Source organism: Monodon monoceros, unplaced genomic scaffold (assembly GCF_005190385.1).
Source record: "Monodon monoceros isolate NGI ecotype Baffin Bay Population unplaced genomic scaffold, NGI_Narwhal_1 Super_Scaffold_6, whole genome shotgun sequence".
Classification (NCBI taxonomy): Eukaryota; Metazoa; Chordata; class Mammalia; order Artiodactyla; family Monodontidae; genus Monodon; species Monodon monoceros.
In genome coordinates this window covers 63441042-63458347 of record NW_021703783.1, presented here as the reverse complement: position 1 = coordinate 63458347, position 17306 = coordinate 63441042, and the positions used below count along the sequence as shown (strand labels likewise).

The following is a 17306-nucleotide window of genomic DNA, read 5'->3' as shown; positions in this document are numbered from 1 at the left end:
CTGGACTGATCAAGAATTTTTAACTTTTTTTTTTTTAAGAATTTTAAACTTTTAAGTGAATCATTATTCATTTCCATTTATGTTTCAAGAGAACAATTTTATTGTTAATTGCAGATTGTGAATAGTAATTTATGGACATACAGTAGGGCAAGTATACCAATGAGAGAAATAAAATGAAAATATTCACTCACTGTGCATAATGGAAATTCCCACATTTAAAAATGTTTCCTGGGCTTCCCTGGTGGTGCAGTGGTTGAGAGTCCACCTGCCAATGCAGGGGACACGGGTTCGTGCCCCGGTCCGGCGGAGCGGCTGGGCCCGTGAGCCATGGCCGCTGAGCCTGCGCGTCCGGAGCCTGTGCTCCACGACGGGAGAGGCCACAACAGTGAGAGTCCCAAGAGTACTTTAGTCAACTAGTGGATGACTTTCCTAATGATACCAACAACGAAAATCATTCACAATAAAAAGTTCTTTAAGTATTAATTGCATACGTGCATAATTGAATAAATTTCAGTCCTCAAACTCTGAATCCCTGAATAAGATCTAGACAGCAATCAATGTGTTTTCAATTAAAGAGGACTTTCTTATAATTATCCAGTTCAGTAACAGAGTTAGTAGGCTATGAGATTAACTTATTTATATCACTGATCCAGAATTAATAATACTGAGTATTTAAATTATTTGTTAAATGAATTATGAAAAATAATTACAACAAAATTATCCTTAATAGTACTTATTTACTGATATATTGGTGAATGTTTTTGTGTAGACTTTTAAGAATTAGTATTAACTTAAATCTTTCTACTTAATCTTGAGCTTAAATGGAAATTTAAATCTCTTCCAATTAAAATGACTTAAAAATAATGAGCATTTTTCATTTACCTTGACTTCATGTTTTTCACATAGTAAATAGCAAAGAGAAAACAGAGCCCAGGATTAAGTTCTCATTTTTCAATTACAACAGATAATTTATGAACAATGATATGTTTAAAGATACTAAATAATTGCTTTGTAAAGTTGTTTGATGCCCAACACACTTTCCTTTCTTCCTTCTCTTATCCCAAGGTTATATATATATATATATATATTGGATATATCCCAAAGCCAATAAAACTGACAGTACATCAAATAATTTGTGACCTGTTAGGTAAAAACAAGTCTTACCAGGATCTTTTGAAGAAAGATTTAGAATTTTTTCAGGTATTATTATAAAAATTACAAAACAAAACAAAGCCTGCCAGAACATAGGAAGTTCTGGAAGTTACGTTGGTACTGAAGGATATAGGAGTCATCCAGGTGAGCAGAAGAGGGTTCCAGAACAAGATACAGAAAGTTTTGGTAACTCAGCAAATGTTTCTCCATTCTCTCAACTTGGAATTGAAGACATACACCTGAGTTTCTGCTCATTGGGCTATCATTTATTTCATTATATATGAAAAATTTCACACGTTTCAAACATCGAAAAAAACCTCACACACTGCACAGTTTTTTCATTTTTCATAAGGAAAAGTAGACCTCATAGCTTTCAAACTATATATACAAGTGTTTGTCAGTGTACAGGCTACATGTATTATATTGCTACTAGGTGCAATTGAATGGTCTACCAAGAGGTACCTTTTATTTTTTTCATTGTCTCAGCGTATGTTTATGTATGTACCCATGCCATCGAATGCATATTGTGTTAGAAATACAAAGGCAGGCCAAAAAAAAAAAAATGTAATACTAAACAATTGCTCAAATAAACTTTTAAAAATTTAATTTCAGAATTGACACAATATATCCAACCTAATATGAATAGTTACTTCTTCACAGGAGGCTTTATGGAGACTGAAGCTGCAGCTCAGGAGTCCCTGGGGTTAGGCAAACTTGGAACTCAAGCTGAGAAGGATAGAAGACTGAAGAAAAAGTAGGTTTGGAGATTTTTTTTTTTCCTAACTTTTACTTAGTGTCATTGTTTGTGGGGAATTGAAAAGAGAGTAATTGGAAACAAAGCAATAGACAGAGGCCAGTAGTGTCCTGGTCTTCCCTAAAACTATTTGGTGCACCAGTTTCATGGTTATAATGGGCTAACTATTAAAATAAAAATCTTTGGCCCATAGTAGAAGTAAAGTTTTTTTCTAGAGATCATTTATTTCAAAACTCAAATATATTTAAAATATTCAAATGTAGCCCTACAAATAATGTAATATTCCATTTGATGTTAAATTCTACTGAATTGGTATGATAAAATGAGAAAGTATCCAACTTTGTGTTCCTCTCACAACAATTAAAGGCCCTCCTCTTAAAATGGAGTATTTAAAAGGAGAATGTTTCTCTGACTGACTGAACATAAACTTATTTTAGACTCACAGCAGATTGTTTTGCATCTGTCAGGAAACTGATAGTGTATTTTTTTCATTCATGTATAATATGGAACCTTTAAATGACTTGCAAAACTGGCAATTTTGGAGTCTCAGCAGCTGTTAGAAAGCAAGTGGGTCCATATATAACATATTTTTTAAAAGCTTAGTAACATTTTCACTGATGAAATAGGACCTTTAGACCATGTTGTTTAAAATCCAAAGAATTTCTCTATATCCCAGAATCATTTGGTTGGTTACTTCTTTTCTTCCCTCTCAAATATTACATTATGTTTATAGTTTTCATATTAACCTTCTTTCCTATGAAAGAATGTTCATTGCTTTAGGCATCATTATTGTAACATGGTTATATTAGTCATGCTAATGTGCACGTGGTTATACTAGTCAGGCTAATTAATTTATTTCATATTTTGCCTTCTCACTTGCTTTGCAGATGTTTGCTAATAATGAAGAAATATGTAGTTACAAGTTGTAGACAAGTCCACTAGTCTAATTGTGTCATTAATTTTCTACTTACTAAAATTAGTTATATACCTAAATTTAGTAGAAATACTGTTCAGAAAAAAGAAGTGACCGTGGGAGCATTATTTCTTGAAGACAATTAAATGCTCAGTCACATTCCACACTAATAAATATTTCCTCTTTCATTACTGATTACTCAAAAGTGTATTTAAATATTATCACAATCTGTTCCTATCAATAAATGTTACATTTTATGGTTATTTACTGAGAAAAAAAATTTTCTCCTTTGATTGACTCTAAAATTTATTTGATGTCTAAAGATTTTGAATGTATTTATTTAAGATTGCTTTAAATCTAAATGAATAATAATAATCAAAACCTAGCCTGACTAATGGACATGGTTTATTTCCCTTAAAAGTTAATTCTCATTTTTCCCACAATGAAATATTTACAAATAATGGCAATCTGGCCAGTTTTCATATTGCATATAAGGCAGTGCCTCACATAGTTCATTTGTTGTTTATGGACCAAGTTAAGTGTCCATTTTAACAGCTACTAAAGTTAAAAAATTCCAATTATACAATGACTTGACAATATCATAAATTTAGAATTAAAGTTTAGCAATTGTTAAGTTTACACACTGTTGGATTGATTTGATATTAATTTTATGGAATTATTTCTTGAATCCTAAGTATTCTCATAGTCAGAAAATGATTTTAGTTCTGGACTTGGTTTGAGATCTTACTATGCTTGACTTTATTGTTTCATTTTGCAATATGTTTTGGCAAAATATAATTTTTAAATGTAAATAGAATACTAGTCTTGAATGTTAAGAAGAATGTTAAAAACAAACTATAATACAACAAAGGTTAACATTCCTTAGCACAACTATTTCCTATAGAATAATAATATTTGGGTTAAAATGGATCCAACAAGGCTAGCATTGTTAATCAATGAAAGGACAGAAATATCTCTCTTATTGTTGATCATCTCATAGCAAAGCCCTATGAGCACAAATATGCAACCTGTATTTGTAAGACATATAAGGAAGTGCTAACACTTATTCAGGACTTCCATGGCACCATGCCTGGGTTTCTGGGTTACCAAAGAGTGAAGTGCCTTCATGTAATGGGTTTTACAAGATAAGCAAGGTAAATTATTTTTAAATGACATAGTTTCAAAATTTACTTCTATCAAATGTATTATTAATTATGATTAAATATTGATCACGTTCTCAAATTTTCTAAAGCACTTACAATTTTATTTAAACAATTCCAATATTCTTTTTTTAAAAGATACCATATCCTCTTTAAGTGTGCTTCAAGGAATCATACTCTTTTCTGTGTTCAAATTTCATGTGTACTTGTCTACTTTCAAGATAGAAAAAAATTCAAGTACTTTTTTTGAAAAAATACACACAAAAATGGAGCAAACTATTTCAAAATGTTGAACACTATAGATTGTACATGCATGGTTGCAATGACTATAGTTTCTTAACAGTTGTTTTTCTACATTTTATCCAATGACCAAGCCAAATGATGTGTCCAGGACATAGTACTTAGACCTATGATCACTGTACCAAAGTTCATATCAGAGATTCACTAGTCTACCTCTGGGAATAGCAGAGCTGGAAAAAGGTCTTCTTTTTAACTTTACTAGGATATCAGGTATCTACAGTTGACAATCTGTGAATTTAAACTTAATTGGAAGAAATCTTTAAATAAGTTACTTATGACACATTTTTAAAAACCATATGGGGGACATACTTTCAGAAAGCAGCATTCAAGACATTCCAAGTTCTTGCAAAGTTCAGAAATTACAATGTTAGCAGTCCCAAACAAAGGTCTAATTTGAGGTGCATTTACCATCCAGCAAATTAAACACGTGTAGATTAAAGCATTTTACTTGGTCTGTGTTCCTACTTTGTTCTACTTCTACTTTGCTTTCTGGTGCAGAAATTTGTTTTTCTTATATTTCTAGCTACTGTCCTATAATGATAAATAGGAAATCAACAATACTGGATCTGTTAAAGCACCTACTGTTCTAAAAATTCTTGAGTTGAGTATTATCTTCCTGAGTTGTGTATTATCACTCAGGTGCTATTCTTCCATCAGAACAACATCTAATCTTAAGGTCTAAAGTCAATTCCTGAGTTGTGTATTATCACTCAGGTGCTATTCTTCCATCAGAACAACATCTAATCTTAAGGTCTAAAGTCAATCTATTGTTGTTCTACCTGGTTCATTTTTACTACATCTTATCTTTGTTGTACTTTACTTTAAAGCTTTAATTCCATAAATTTCTTCACCAGGCTTATATAGAGTACAGTCAATACCTACAATAATTGCATCAAACTGAAACTCATCTTGTAATCCTTCGAGTACTTCATATTAATTTGTCTAGCCTTCCCCTTTAAAATTGGACCAGTTTTTCTGCAGTCTTGTTGTATAGTTCTCCTAATCTTTAAGAATTGAGCCACTTATTATTTGCAATATGTGTCTCCGTATTAAATTTATGATTCTCCACAGTTTTCTCAATGTGTCACTACTCTCTGAGATCTTTTCCATCATCCCTTGTTTGATTTCATTGGATGGCAAGCATCTTTTCTGATTTAACACAAACTGAATATCTTCCTCATTTCTAAGACTAGACCTGAGAACTTCACTTCTTCTCTTTTACACTTATCATCCTGATCTTCAAGAACTTATTTCCCTTTCTTAGCTCTCCAACAAATGTTTTCACTAGGACCTAAAGCTACTTGCTCAGGATGGCCAATGAAAATCAACCACACAACTCCAAAAAGTAACTGCACAGCATAATAGAAGCTACTGCAAGGTCAAAAACGTACATGGTCTGGCCCACCAAGAACCTCAATTTATGAATATTCTTTAACTCCCTAACTCCCCGAACTTCACTTAGAATCTAGGCGTGGGTATTTTAATACCCAGTAAATAGAAACTCTGTTCTTTGCCAAAGTTTAGAATTTATTTGGTAATAGACAAAGGAGTCAGACAATAAGAGATCAAAATGTCAGCTTTATTACTGACACAGCTGATAGAACATGATTTAGGTATATGGGAAAAAGGGAGGTTCCTAAAACTGAACCCCCAAATTAGATAAAGTTACCTGACACAGAAAGAGCTGGGTAGTCATAGGTTTCCAAGATGTGAAAGTATAAGCCCCATCTCTCCTTGAAAATAACATCTACAATATTATGGTTCCATAAATATGTTACTCTAGAATCAATAACTATGAACTCACAAGGAAGAAAATGAAATTTTATGTCATTAGCATCTTTGCCTAAAAAAGAGTTTTAGAAGTATCAATATATTTGTATTAATATCTCTTCAGATTTCTTACCTTATTTTTTCTCCTGGAACATATTTAGCTGCCAATTTCCCATATCACCATCTCTGGAAATGTGTTGATAAGGTTTATGACAAACTTCTTAAGATCTGTAAATATATTTTATACATAAAATTAATTGAAAATTGTAAAAGTATTGGTTCAAAATAATTTTCCCTCAAGACTTTAAACATAGTGCTCTTCTGGCTTACAGTTATGTCTAATGTCAATTGATTGTCATTCTTTTATGTATAACATATAGGATTTCTTTTTCCTTTCTTTCTCTCTCTCTCTCTCCTGAAAGTTTGAGTTCTCCCTTTATCTTCGAGGTTCAAAAGTGTCATAAGTATGTTTCTATTCAAATGATTTTTATGTTTCATTTTTCTATTTCATACTTTCAATCTAAAGACTTGTTAGGCTCGTCTGTGTTACATGTATTGACTTAAAAGATTTTTATTTCTAGACTTAACTTTGATTCTAAGAAGCTTATTTTTAGAGACTTATGAGATTAAAGATGAAGTTGTCTGTTTCAGTAGTAATACACCTGTCTAACTCTCACGACAGTCCTTGATAGGCAGTGAATGTATTAAAATCGACAGAATACCCAGTGAATGGTTACTTAGCTCCAGAAATACAAATCCTGAAATATCTGTGTCATTTTTTATTTGCTAATGTTTTTCTCCTGCATTTTAACACTGTGTAATTTTTTATTAAAACATATGCATGTTGAAATCTTCTGTATCTTGAGACTAAATTGAAAGATACCATGTGAATATTAATATACTGACTAATATATCATTTTCAATCTTTAGTTATAATATAGGTAATATATTATTATATGTTAGATTTGCTATGTTCTCCTGAATGGATATCACTGCTAAGTGAATATGGAGTTCGTATTTGAAATCAATTTTTCAATATCACTAAAATGAAATTAACATTCCAACTCAGCTATCGGCAGCATCCTCCAGAGAAGTAGTTTTATCCTTGGAGCATAACAGTCACAGTTAATCACTACCGATGAATCTTTATGTTAGAACTTCAAAGACTTAAAAGCGAAGCTCTATAGATTTAGTTAATTTATTTCCATTGCAATCCTAAGGGTCTTCTTCAGTGCATAGACATCAATGTGTTTTGAGACTTGGCACTTTTAATCTTTGGCATTTGTAAGTTTCAGAGTTTTCATATCTCTAAGCAAAATAAATGTCACTGAAAAGACTCATCATTAAAGGTATCACAGAAACTCCACAACATTCTTTCATTCAATAAATATTTATTAAGTGCCTATGTGCCAAGTTAAACTTATAACTGAGTTGTATTCCAGAGGTTAATTTGTAAGACATGTGTTAGAAGCTTTGAATACATTTTCCCATGTAAGTAAGGTCATATATATGGAAGGTAAATGTCTTTGCTTCCCCCACAAAAATATATTTTGTAAGAATGTTATAGGCACTAAATTTGGCTGAACAAAACAAAAAGGGGAATTCACTGGTAGGATATTAGAGTATCTCAGAGATTGCAGAAGCAACAGTGCCAGGACAACTCTAAAATTTCAACTATGACAGATTATGAAATACTTCTCTAGAGTGTTGTCAAGAACTCATCTTTTCTTTTTCACATTTTTAAGTTCTTAGGTGAAAGAATCTGATTGGCCTAATGTAGAAGAGATATTTGTACTTGGATCAATTAGTTATAGTCAAGAGTTCATTTAGCACAGACATGGTTACAGGGGAACACTCTTGGGCAACCAACTCAAAAAGCTCTAATAAAAGTAGAAATATTTCAGAACCTAAACCCAATGTTCTCAATATTTATCTGGGAAAATGTGTCAGTTTCCTACTTGGAATTCCAGAAGTTTGTCCACTCTGCTGAGGAGCTAGAGCTATCATTGCCTTACCATCTGATCATGGATAGCCCTGCCAAGCTCCAGCCATGGACAATTCTAAGAATTTCTTGAACCTAAAAAATACTAATAGCCAAAGGCTAAAGGCCAAAATCCATTGAAATTTGTTAGGAAAAATGAATCTGAGGAAAACCAATGTGCTCTTTATATATATATATATATATACACACACATATGGAGGAAGGAAGAAAACATGGAGGAAATAGGGCTGCTCTTATGAACCTACAGTGCAATGTTAATAGATTACAGAGTACATAGAACCAGAAGCCCTGTATAGTCTCCATATTTGCTGTCCATGAAAATGAAAAGAATAAAATAAGAATTAATAATAGTAAGTGAAAACTCAAGATAGTTACATGTACCAGAAGAATGACCTCCTTTTCTAAAAACTAAAATCCATATTGTTTGTCTTGATTGAAGTAAATCCTGGATTAATGGAACATGCAAATGATAACTTTTCACTCATTCACTCAGTGCCTATTATGTCCCAAGAACTGTGTTAGAAACTACTGATATTTGAATTATACAGTTCCACTCTTCAAAGAGCTTATAGAGACACAGTCATGAAAATAAATTATTGCACTTAAATATTTCAGTGGCCATGATCCTTTCTCTAAGTCTCTGGTCTTTGAATAGAATGAGAAAAGTGTCATAAGCCTAAAGCCACCTAATGTTCTTATTTAACGGATGTTCTCTGAGCTAAAGACTGGTCACCTCACTGTTAGTTCCCAAAATAAATGTGAAACATCTATTAGGTTATTTTTGAACAATAAGAAAGTGGATTATTGATCACCAGGGTAAATGGAGTTCCTTAAGAATAAGCTGTGTCCTTAAACTTTTCAAACATTTTCCAGACATGTAGATGAGGAAAAATGCTGTTGAAATACCACATATTGAGTTTAGCAAGGTATTTCAATTACTTTCTAAATGAACATAAGATGAAATGAGACTAACAACATGGAAATATAACTGGTGGGACCGTTGTAATCACAGGGGCTGAATAAGTGAATTGATGATGACTGAGTGAAACAGAAGGCGGTAGACTCAGCCTTTTCATATTTGATTTAAATACGAATATGAGATTTGTGAAAGCATGAAGCTAAAGGACATAGTTAAGTTTTAGATAATTTTGTTTAAGGAAGACCTTTAAAGAGAGATGCAAATCTAACAAGATGAAGTTTAATAGGGTCATTTACATAAATCTGCATTCAACTTCATGACCATACATATTGATTACTTGTGTATAGGGGGATATATATCATTTAACTGCAGCTCCTAAGAAAAATGTTTCTACCAAAAATAGACAAATTAGCAATGCCTGATAAAGATATTGATTTCCAATATCCAAAAAGCAATTGATAAGGCCAAAACTCTATGCACTGACCAGATCATAGCTGGATATTCGGTTAATTTCTGGGAAATAGGCTTGAAGTAGATGTATTCAGACATATATTCAGAGGAACTTGACCAACATAACAAGATGACACCAAACCATGTCTTCAAGCAGTGTTAGAAATAATTAGGAACATGTGGAGTGTAGACAACAAGGATCCAGATGCTGCTAAGAAAAAGAGCAATCAGGTGTATTCTTTTGACTGCATGATAGAATCTTGGGCCAAAAGTGAGAGATTGTTACAAATAAATTTGAGCTGCGTCTAAGAATTGTTAACGATCACAGATCTGAGAAGAATTGACCGCTTAGAAAGAGAGTTGTTCCTCATGATTATGTCCAACATAGACCTGCCAAGCATATGGATGTGGCAAAATTATTAAATGAGGGATTCAAATTTCAGCTGAGAGATTGGATTACATGCTCGTTAAATTGCACCTGTCTTGGGATTCTGTGATTCTCTACACAATTCAAAGAACTAGATGCAGAGAATCTCCACTTTTTTTAAACATTTGCAATGCTTGGCATAGTGTAGGTACTCAAAACATATGTTCAGAAAAGATGAACACAGGACTAGAAGCTGGGTGGATAAAGAAGACGAAAAACTAAGAATATGGTACAGGAACTAGGGCAGTGACTTTCACCCAGATGACCAAACCAGAAACCTGGGCTTTGCCTTTACCCCTCGTTCTGCTTTGTCCTTACCCTTCCTCTAGGCACCTGCGTACATGATCACTGTCACCTCCCTATACTATTAATCCAGATACTAGCTCTTTAAAATCTCTCAAGCATGTTGATTTTCTTCTTTTCTTTCTCAGGCCATCATACTAAAACAATGTCTATACTTCCAGCCTTGCCTTCCTCTAATCCATTCTTCACACTTCAGCTAAAGAGATCTATCTAAATCATATTTCTGAACTTGCCTAAAATCCCTCAATCATTTCCTAGCATCCCTAGGATAAATTCCAAATGCTTTTATATAGCCCCTAAATCCCTATATTATCTGGTTCCTGTTTATCTCACCAGCTTTATCTGTCTCTACTTCCCATCTTACATGTTATGTTCTTAGTATACTTAATATCTATTTCTTGTTTATAACTTCTTCTGCCTCCCTGTGTGCATATATCCTGTTCCATCTTCATCCTTATCCTTTGTATAGTAATGGTAATAATGATCTACTTTATATGTAATAAATATTTAATAATCACACTGAGTAGTTGCAGTACGCTAGGCACTGTTTACACATTTTACGTGTATTTTCTCTTTAAGTTTTCACAAAGATTTTGAGGTAGAAACTGCTATTTCCTCCACACATGAAGAAACATAGCTTTCCAAGCACTGTGGTATATAAAAGTGCAGGTTTCCCGAGCCCTGTTTTCTCTGAATTATTTAGGATTCGGGATAAGGCCACAATTTAAAGAGTATGTAGTCCAGTCTTTCAGCTGGACCTTGAGTACCCTATCTAATTTTAAATGGTCTCCATGAGGAGTCAAAAAAAAATCTCTCTCTTTATACTCTGAAAAGAGTAACATAATTTTTTCATGGAGAATAATTAGTTTCTTATCTGACCCCATCCCATCCTTCAAAATGAGCAACAAATATATTCAAATTAAACACCTTTTTTTAAGAATGAGAAATGGAGGTAATTTCAAAGTGGTGTAGTTGCTTTATAAAGTTGATGTTTTTCTGATATAATTAGCCACACATATTATCCCAAAGTTTGATATAAGAATAGTAATGCTGGACATATAACCCAAGAAAACCATAATTCAAAAAGAATCATGAACCACAATGTTCATTGCAGCATTATTTATAATAGCCAGGACATGGAAGCAGCCTAAGTGTCCATCGACAGATGAATGGATAAAGAAGATGTGGCACATATATACAATGGAATATTACTCAGCCATAAAAAGAAAGGAAATTGAGTTATTTGTAGTGAGGTGGATGGACCTAGAGTCTGTCATACAGAGTGAAGTAAGTCAGAAAGAGAAAAACAAATACCGTATGCTAACACATATATATGGAATCTAAAAGAAAATAAAAATGGTTCTGATGAACCTAGGGGCAGGGCAGGAATAAAGACGCAGACATAAAGAATGGACTTGAGGACATGGGGAGGGGGAAGGATAAGCTGGGACGAAGTGAGAGAGTAACATTGACATATATACACTACCAAATGTAAAATAGATAGCTAGTGGGAAGCAGCCGCACGGCACAGGGAGATCAGCTCCGTGCTTTGTGACCACCTAGAGGGTTGGGATAGGGAGGGTGGGAGGGAGACGCAAGAGAGAAGAGATATGGGGATATATGTATGCATATAGCTGATTCACTTTGTTATACAGCAGAAACTAACACAACATTGTAAAGCAATTATACTCCAATAAAGATGTTAAAAAAAATAGTAATGATCACTAATAAATAAGCTATGTAAGAAATTTAAATGTGTGCTTGACTCAATCTAATGTTATTCATCCCAGTAAAACGTTCAAAGTTAGTGCCTAATAGCAAGGATAATTAAGTTCCTTTATTAAAAGAAAAAAAGTGACTAATTAAGGTTAATTTAAATATAATGCTGACTGACATCTTAATTGAGAGAGTATTCTCTATATTTCCACAAATATAGGCTCTTATATTAGCTCTGTATGGTAATTTTTATAAGGACTTTGAAGATGTGCTTTTTTCCCATAGTTATTTAAAATTAGCCTTTCAAGAAGCAAGCTTCTCTACCTTGTTTCCACATTTCTAAGAAGGCCGAAGGCCACTGATTACGTCCTATTGCTAGGATTTTATAAAACATAGTTCTATAACAAAAGACTTTTCATTCAAAAATATATATGTATGTGTATATATGTTATATTGTATGCATATATATATATATATATACACGAACATACAATTAAATGTCTTTATTTCAGATTTTACATACTTAAAATTTTAATTTGAGGCTTGACTGTGGTATGATTGCTAGGCAAATGAATAAAAAAAATTCTTGGAAGAATAAAGATTTTTTAACCTCTTTTAAAGAGTCTCAAATATTTTAGCTATTTTGAATCAATATTAACTTTAAAGAAAAATTATTTCTGAAGAAGTATGATGATGAGCCATACTTAAAACTTCTGAACCATTTTCTTTCATTTGTAAGGATCACTAGAAATGTGCTTCGCTATTTATTTTTATCTGTATCCCATCATCTGTCTTTATATGTAAAGCAATTTCTGCCATCACCCCGGGTGCTCTTGTATCCACATAGAACAACCATTCACAACTTTACCTTTAAGTTCACAGCTTCATTACTTCCAATGTCATTCTCTACTCCAAGTCAGACACCTCTCATGCTGTATTCTGAATCTTGTCATCATCCCCAAATCATTCCTGTTCGAAAATTACTAATTCAAGCATATCATTCCTTCCTATCTCCTCCCTTCAGCTCCCTTTATCAACTTCTACTATCGTCTTTTTAAAAACTTCTATCCTTTCCCAGTGCATCAGCCCCATTTGGTCCTCTTCTCTCTCCCTATTTAGCTTAAATTCTATGTCCATAATTTCACCACACTCAAAAATTGCTAAAGCCCATCACTCCTCTTTCATTTGGTGACATCCACATCATAACTACAGCCACCAATGAATATTCTTTCTCCATGGCTACATTAGGGCACCTCTGTGCTGCAGGAGAAAATTAATGCAGGGAAATTTGGACCAGCTTCATTTGGGAATTCAACACTGCCAGGTAATCCCAGTACTTTTCTCTCACCAATCTCCTTTCTACTCTCTGCAACTTCTGTTGGAGACCTCCACTGTCCTCAAACCCACATCTTCTGCAGGTGCGTTCACATTCTACTTCAGAGGGAGAGAAAAAAAGAGACCAATCTGAGTCCTCTGAATTATTTGCTGCCAAATCCACACTAACACTTGCCCCCATCCTGCTTTATTACAGAAACTAGGTTAATCTCTTCTTACTTAAGAGCATCCTTTCCCATTTTGTCTGTCACGTTGTGCCAGTTTCCCACTTGTACTTATACATTCAAATTCTGCTCTCTTCGGTGTTGTGGCCATCAGCATTTAAACATTCTCAAGTTTCACCTATTGAAAGAAATCCTTTCTTCATTCCACTTTTCCACTTCAGTTACTACCTGTTCACTTCCCAATCTGGTGTTAATGATTGATTTTTTAAATTTCTGAGTCACCAACTTGAACCTTAAGAAGCAAGAGGCAACTATATTCCACATATGGAGTTCATTTAGTAAGTTATTTCTAATATGGAGTTGTACATTCAAAGTTAGCTAGTTTATAAACCGAAGGCCCATTCATTAAGAGATCTAGAAGATTAAAGTGAGGAAACTTAAACATTTAAGAATCCTGTTTTGGAATATAAGATAGACGTTAGTTGATAATGTCTTCTTCTTTGTGTCTGGATGTATGCTGATGTTCCCAAGGAAAATATTGTGCCAGTAACTGGATTGATCTTATTCATTAGTGGGTACCTTAAAACCTGTTTTCTAGGTCAATGAAAAATTGTTATTTGCCTATTACTTACAGTGGTCTTTAACTGAAAAATGTTAATTCTTGACCAGGATCTCTCTTGCCAGTCTCGTAACCTTGACAATCTGGAGTAGAAAGAAAGAATAAGAGGTTATATGTTCCTGTAAATAACTGCATGTAGAAAAGAATATCAACTTTTATAAGAAGAAAAATCACTTTATCCAGACCAAAAAAATTATGCAAATATATATTACCTCTGATATGAATTTATAATATATTATCACAAACTCTCTTAGAGTCATTTACGATTCTTTGCAGAACGTATTTTTTTGAAGGTCGTGAGCTGAAATACTTACTATTCTAAAGTGAGATAGCTGCTCAGTATTGCTCTTAAACTAATTGACTATAGAGGAGAAGAAAGTTCATAAAAACTATGAAAAGTCAGATAACATATACATCAATATATATATTAGAACTTTAAGCAATACTTCTTGAGTGATGCCTTTATATTTGTGTTTCCTGTTTATTTTCATCATTTCTCTTATGTTTTATATTCAGGGTATTTCTATAGGTACAAGTTTCCTATTTTAAAAATGATAAATATGTGAGAAATATTAATATTCCACTGTGTGCAGGTTTGTTCAACTTGTTTTATTGGAGAGCAATTCCTAGGTAGCTAGTAGACTGAGGAAGATTATTTTGTCCATGGTAATAACTGGCCCCAAATACTTTGGCAATTTTCATGAAGAGCACAGAAATTGCCCTTTTCTCAGAACTCATCAAAGTGTTCACAGGTATGTTGACAGGAAAACCACTTTAACCGCCTGGAATGTATCTCTTTTGGGTCTTAATTTTCTTTATGTTGCATATATGATGTAAGAAATATGCCTTAAATTTCTTAGGACATTGTGATGCCAATTTGTATGGACAATTATGTTTTTGTTTATGTGAAAATTTAAAGAGCTTGCCACAGCTGTTCTGCAGCTAAGGTCAAAGAACATGCATTTCTCTAAAATGCACATTTAATGAAAGAATACACAGTTTCTCTGAATGAATGTGTTTGGAGGAGGCATGTGCAGGGTGTGGCATCGCACGTCCAGCTTTTCTTTATAATGATTGTGCAATAAAAAAGGGAGCTCTCTAACTTGCCTCATTTCTTAGATAGGAATCTCTGCTTCATATTTTGTTATATTGACTCTATTTTATGAGCTATAGTAAGTTTTATTTTTCTAAGAATTAATCTATTATGCTTGTACAGAAAATTTTAAATAATATTCTCATGGCCTTTTGTTGGATTATTTAAATTCCATATTTTCCCAGTGCCTCTATTCTATCCAGGGAACAAGTGGGCTACTTCAACCACTACATTTAAATCTACGTTTTTGTGATGATTTTTCGTAGCATTTGTGAACCAGTCTAGTTCATTTTCTCCCTCAGAGCAACATTTATGAACATCTGTCCAGATAAATAAATGCTTCTACTGAAAGACACCCAGTTAGCACAGCTCAACATTTATTTTGGCAGTTCAAATAGAGGAGGAAGAATTCCATGTGGCAGGGGAAGAAGAGTGATAGAATTTTTTTATACTTTCTCATGATCTGATTACTGGCACATAATTATTATTGTTACAGCACTTGTTAGAATTATAAAATTGTGGATCTGGAATGTACAAATTTCTTCTTGCCTCAAATTAAGTTCAGGAGATTGAACATCAGAACCTACTAGTGATTTTGACGAAACCATGTATGTGAACTGGAATCCAGACACTCTGACCCTCAAACCAGTGCTTTCTTCAAGTTGCTGCCTTTCCAAGTCTGCTGTATTTTTCTTAAGCTCTAACAGTAAGCTTATAAATCTGTATGAGAATCTGAGCACCACTTAATAAGTTACTGCTTCTATTTGTAAACAGTAGCCTGAGGCAAAAAACATTCTTTAACAAGCTGCCTGACTTCCTCCAGGGGTTTACTAGAGGCTGGGAAAATGTGGTCATGCATGTTTCAGAGTGGCTCATTTTCAAGAGACAGACTTACTGTTCAACTATTAGAACTGCACTCAGCCTGATTATGCTTTTGGACGCAGTGAGTATGTGTGTCATGGTGAGGAAAAAAAGTACCATGTCTTTCTCGTATCTGAGCTTCCACACATCTGAAATGATGCTCTTGTTTTATTCCATGGCTTTCTTTGGATTGAAATGTATCCATTAACATTTGTGTGCTTTTCTTTTCCATCCGTCCTTCTTCATCTCATGAAAAGCACGTCAGGGTAAGTTGAATCACAATGGCTGCTGAACATGTTTATTTTCAGCACCATCCTCTTTTTCTTTTATCTTTAGTATTTCTCTTTTCAGTTGTAACACAAGCTGCACTGCCTCTGACCTAAAATGAAAGTTGTGAAGTGTATTCATTTCCTTACCATAAAAGGAATCATTGGTTCAGAGAAATGTTGTTCACATTCAGGATTAATCATGTTGTCCTTTCAGGCACTTCAATTTCTTCGGTTCTATTACACATATATCAAAAGGCAATCCAGATGACATTTCCCCTGTTTCTCAAGTCACTCTCTAGGAGTTAGTGTGACATTCAGTGAGACTTAAGTAATAGTTGCAGGCCACTTGAGTACATTTGACTGTGCTGCAAGGCTGAGACTGCCTGTATGTTTTTCCTAGTGCTGTGTGGTTTTCCACCAGCATTATATTCAAGAGATAAGTTTATTTGTTGATTACTAGAACTACACGTACATGAAGTAGGTTAAATGCTGGATCTTCCCCAGAAGGACTTTTACACTTAGATTCCAAAGTAATCCTTGGTTTTGGCTGAACCCTTTGGTTTTGTGTGTTCTTTTGTTTCCTATACTACTAGTTAATTTTTAAAGCTTTGAAAAGGTATATTACTAAGATTACTGTTTCAAATTTCAAATCCTGCTTTTTGAACTAAACTTAGAATTTGTTATTTATTTCTAAAACCAACTGGGCTTCAAAGTAAAACAAATTATGCATAATATTATAAAATATTACCTTCGTGTAAATGTCTGCATTGGTAACATGGTGAGCTACAAAACACTTTAGATCGAGAGAGGTTTTGCTTTTACATTTAAAGCAAAACATTTTGAGGGGACAAGTAAAATGGCTCCAATAAGATGCAATTATTCAGGAATTGTGGAGAGTGTCACTAATTGGCAATATGGATATTTTATATACCAATAAAGGTCATGTGCTTTGTTCATTAATATGGTTTATATTTGTTATATTTTTCCTACTCTAATTTTAAGTTATAGTTACTATTACTAATTATTTAACAATGCAATATTTACTTAAGTAAGGATAATTTATGATATTAAATTCTAGGAAGTGTTCTTGCAAATGCAA

General features: G+C 33.5%; 1 protein-coding gene across 9 annotated transcripts in view; it reads left to right on the top strand.

Moving 5' to 3' along the window:
- The window catches only part of PPFIA2 (PTPRF interacting protein alpha 2), a 472979-nt gene that overhangs the window by 409279 nt on the left and 46394 nt on the right, over positions 1-17306 (top strand). For 7 of the 9 annotated variants that reach the window (XM_029205874.1, XM_029205875.1, XM_029205876.1 and 4 more), the window contains one exon: positions 1813-1906. In XM_029205874.1, coding sequence (XP_029061707.1) covers positions 1813-1906 — 94 coding nt within the window. Of the gene's footprint in view, positions 1-1812; positions 1907-16195; positions 16205-17306 lie in introns of all 9 variants that reach the window. The other 2 variants (XM_029205877.1, XM_029205878.1) reach the window with 1 other exon arrangement.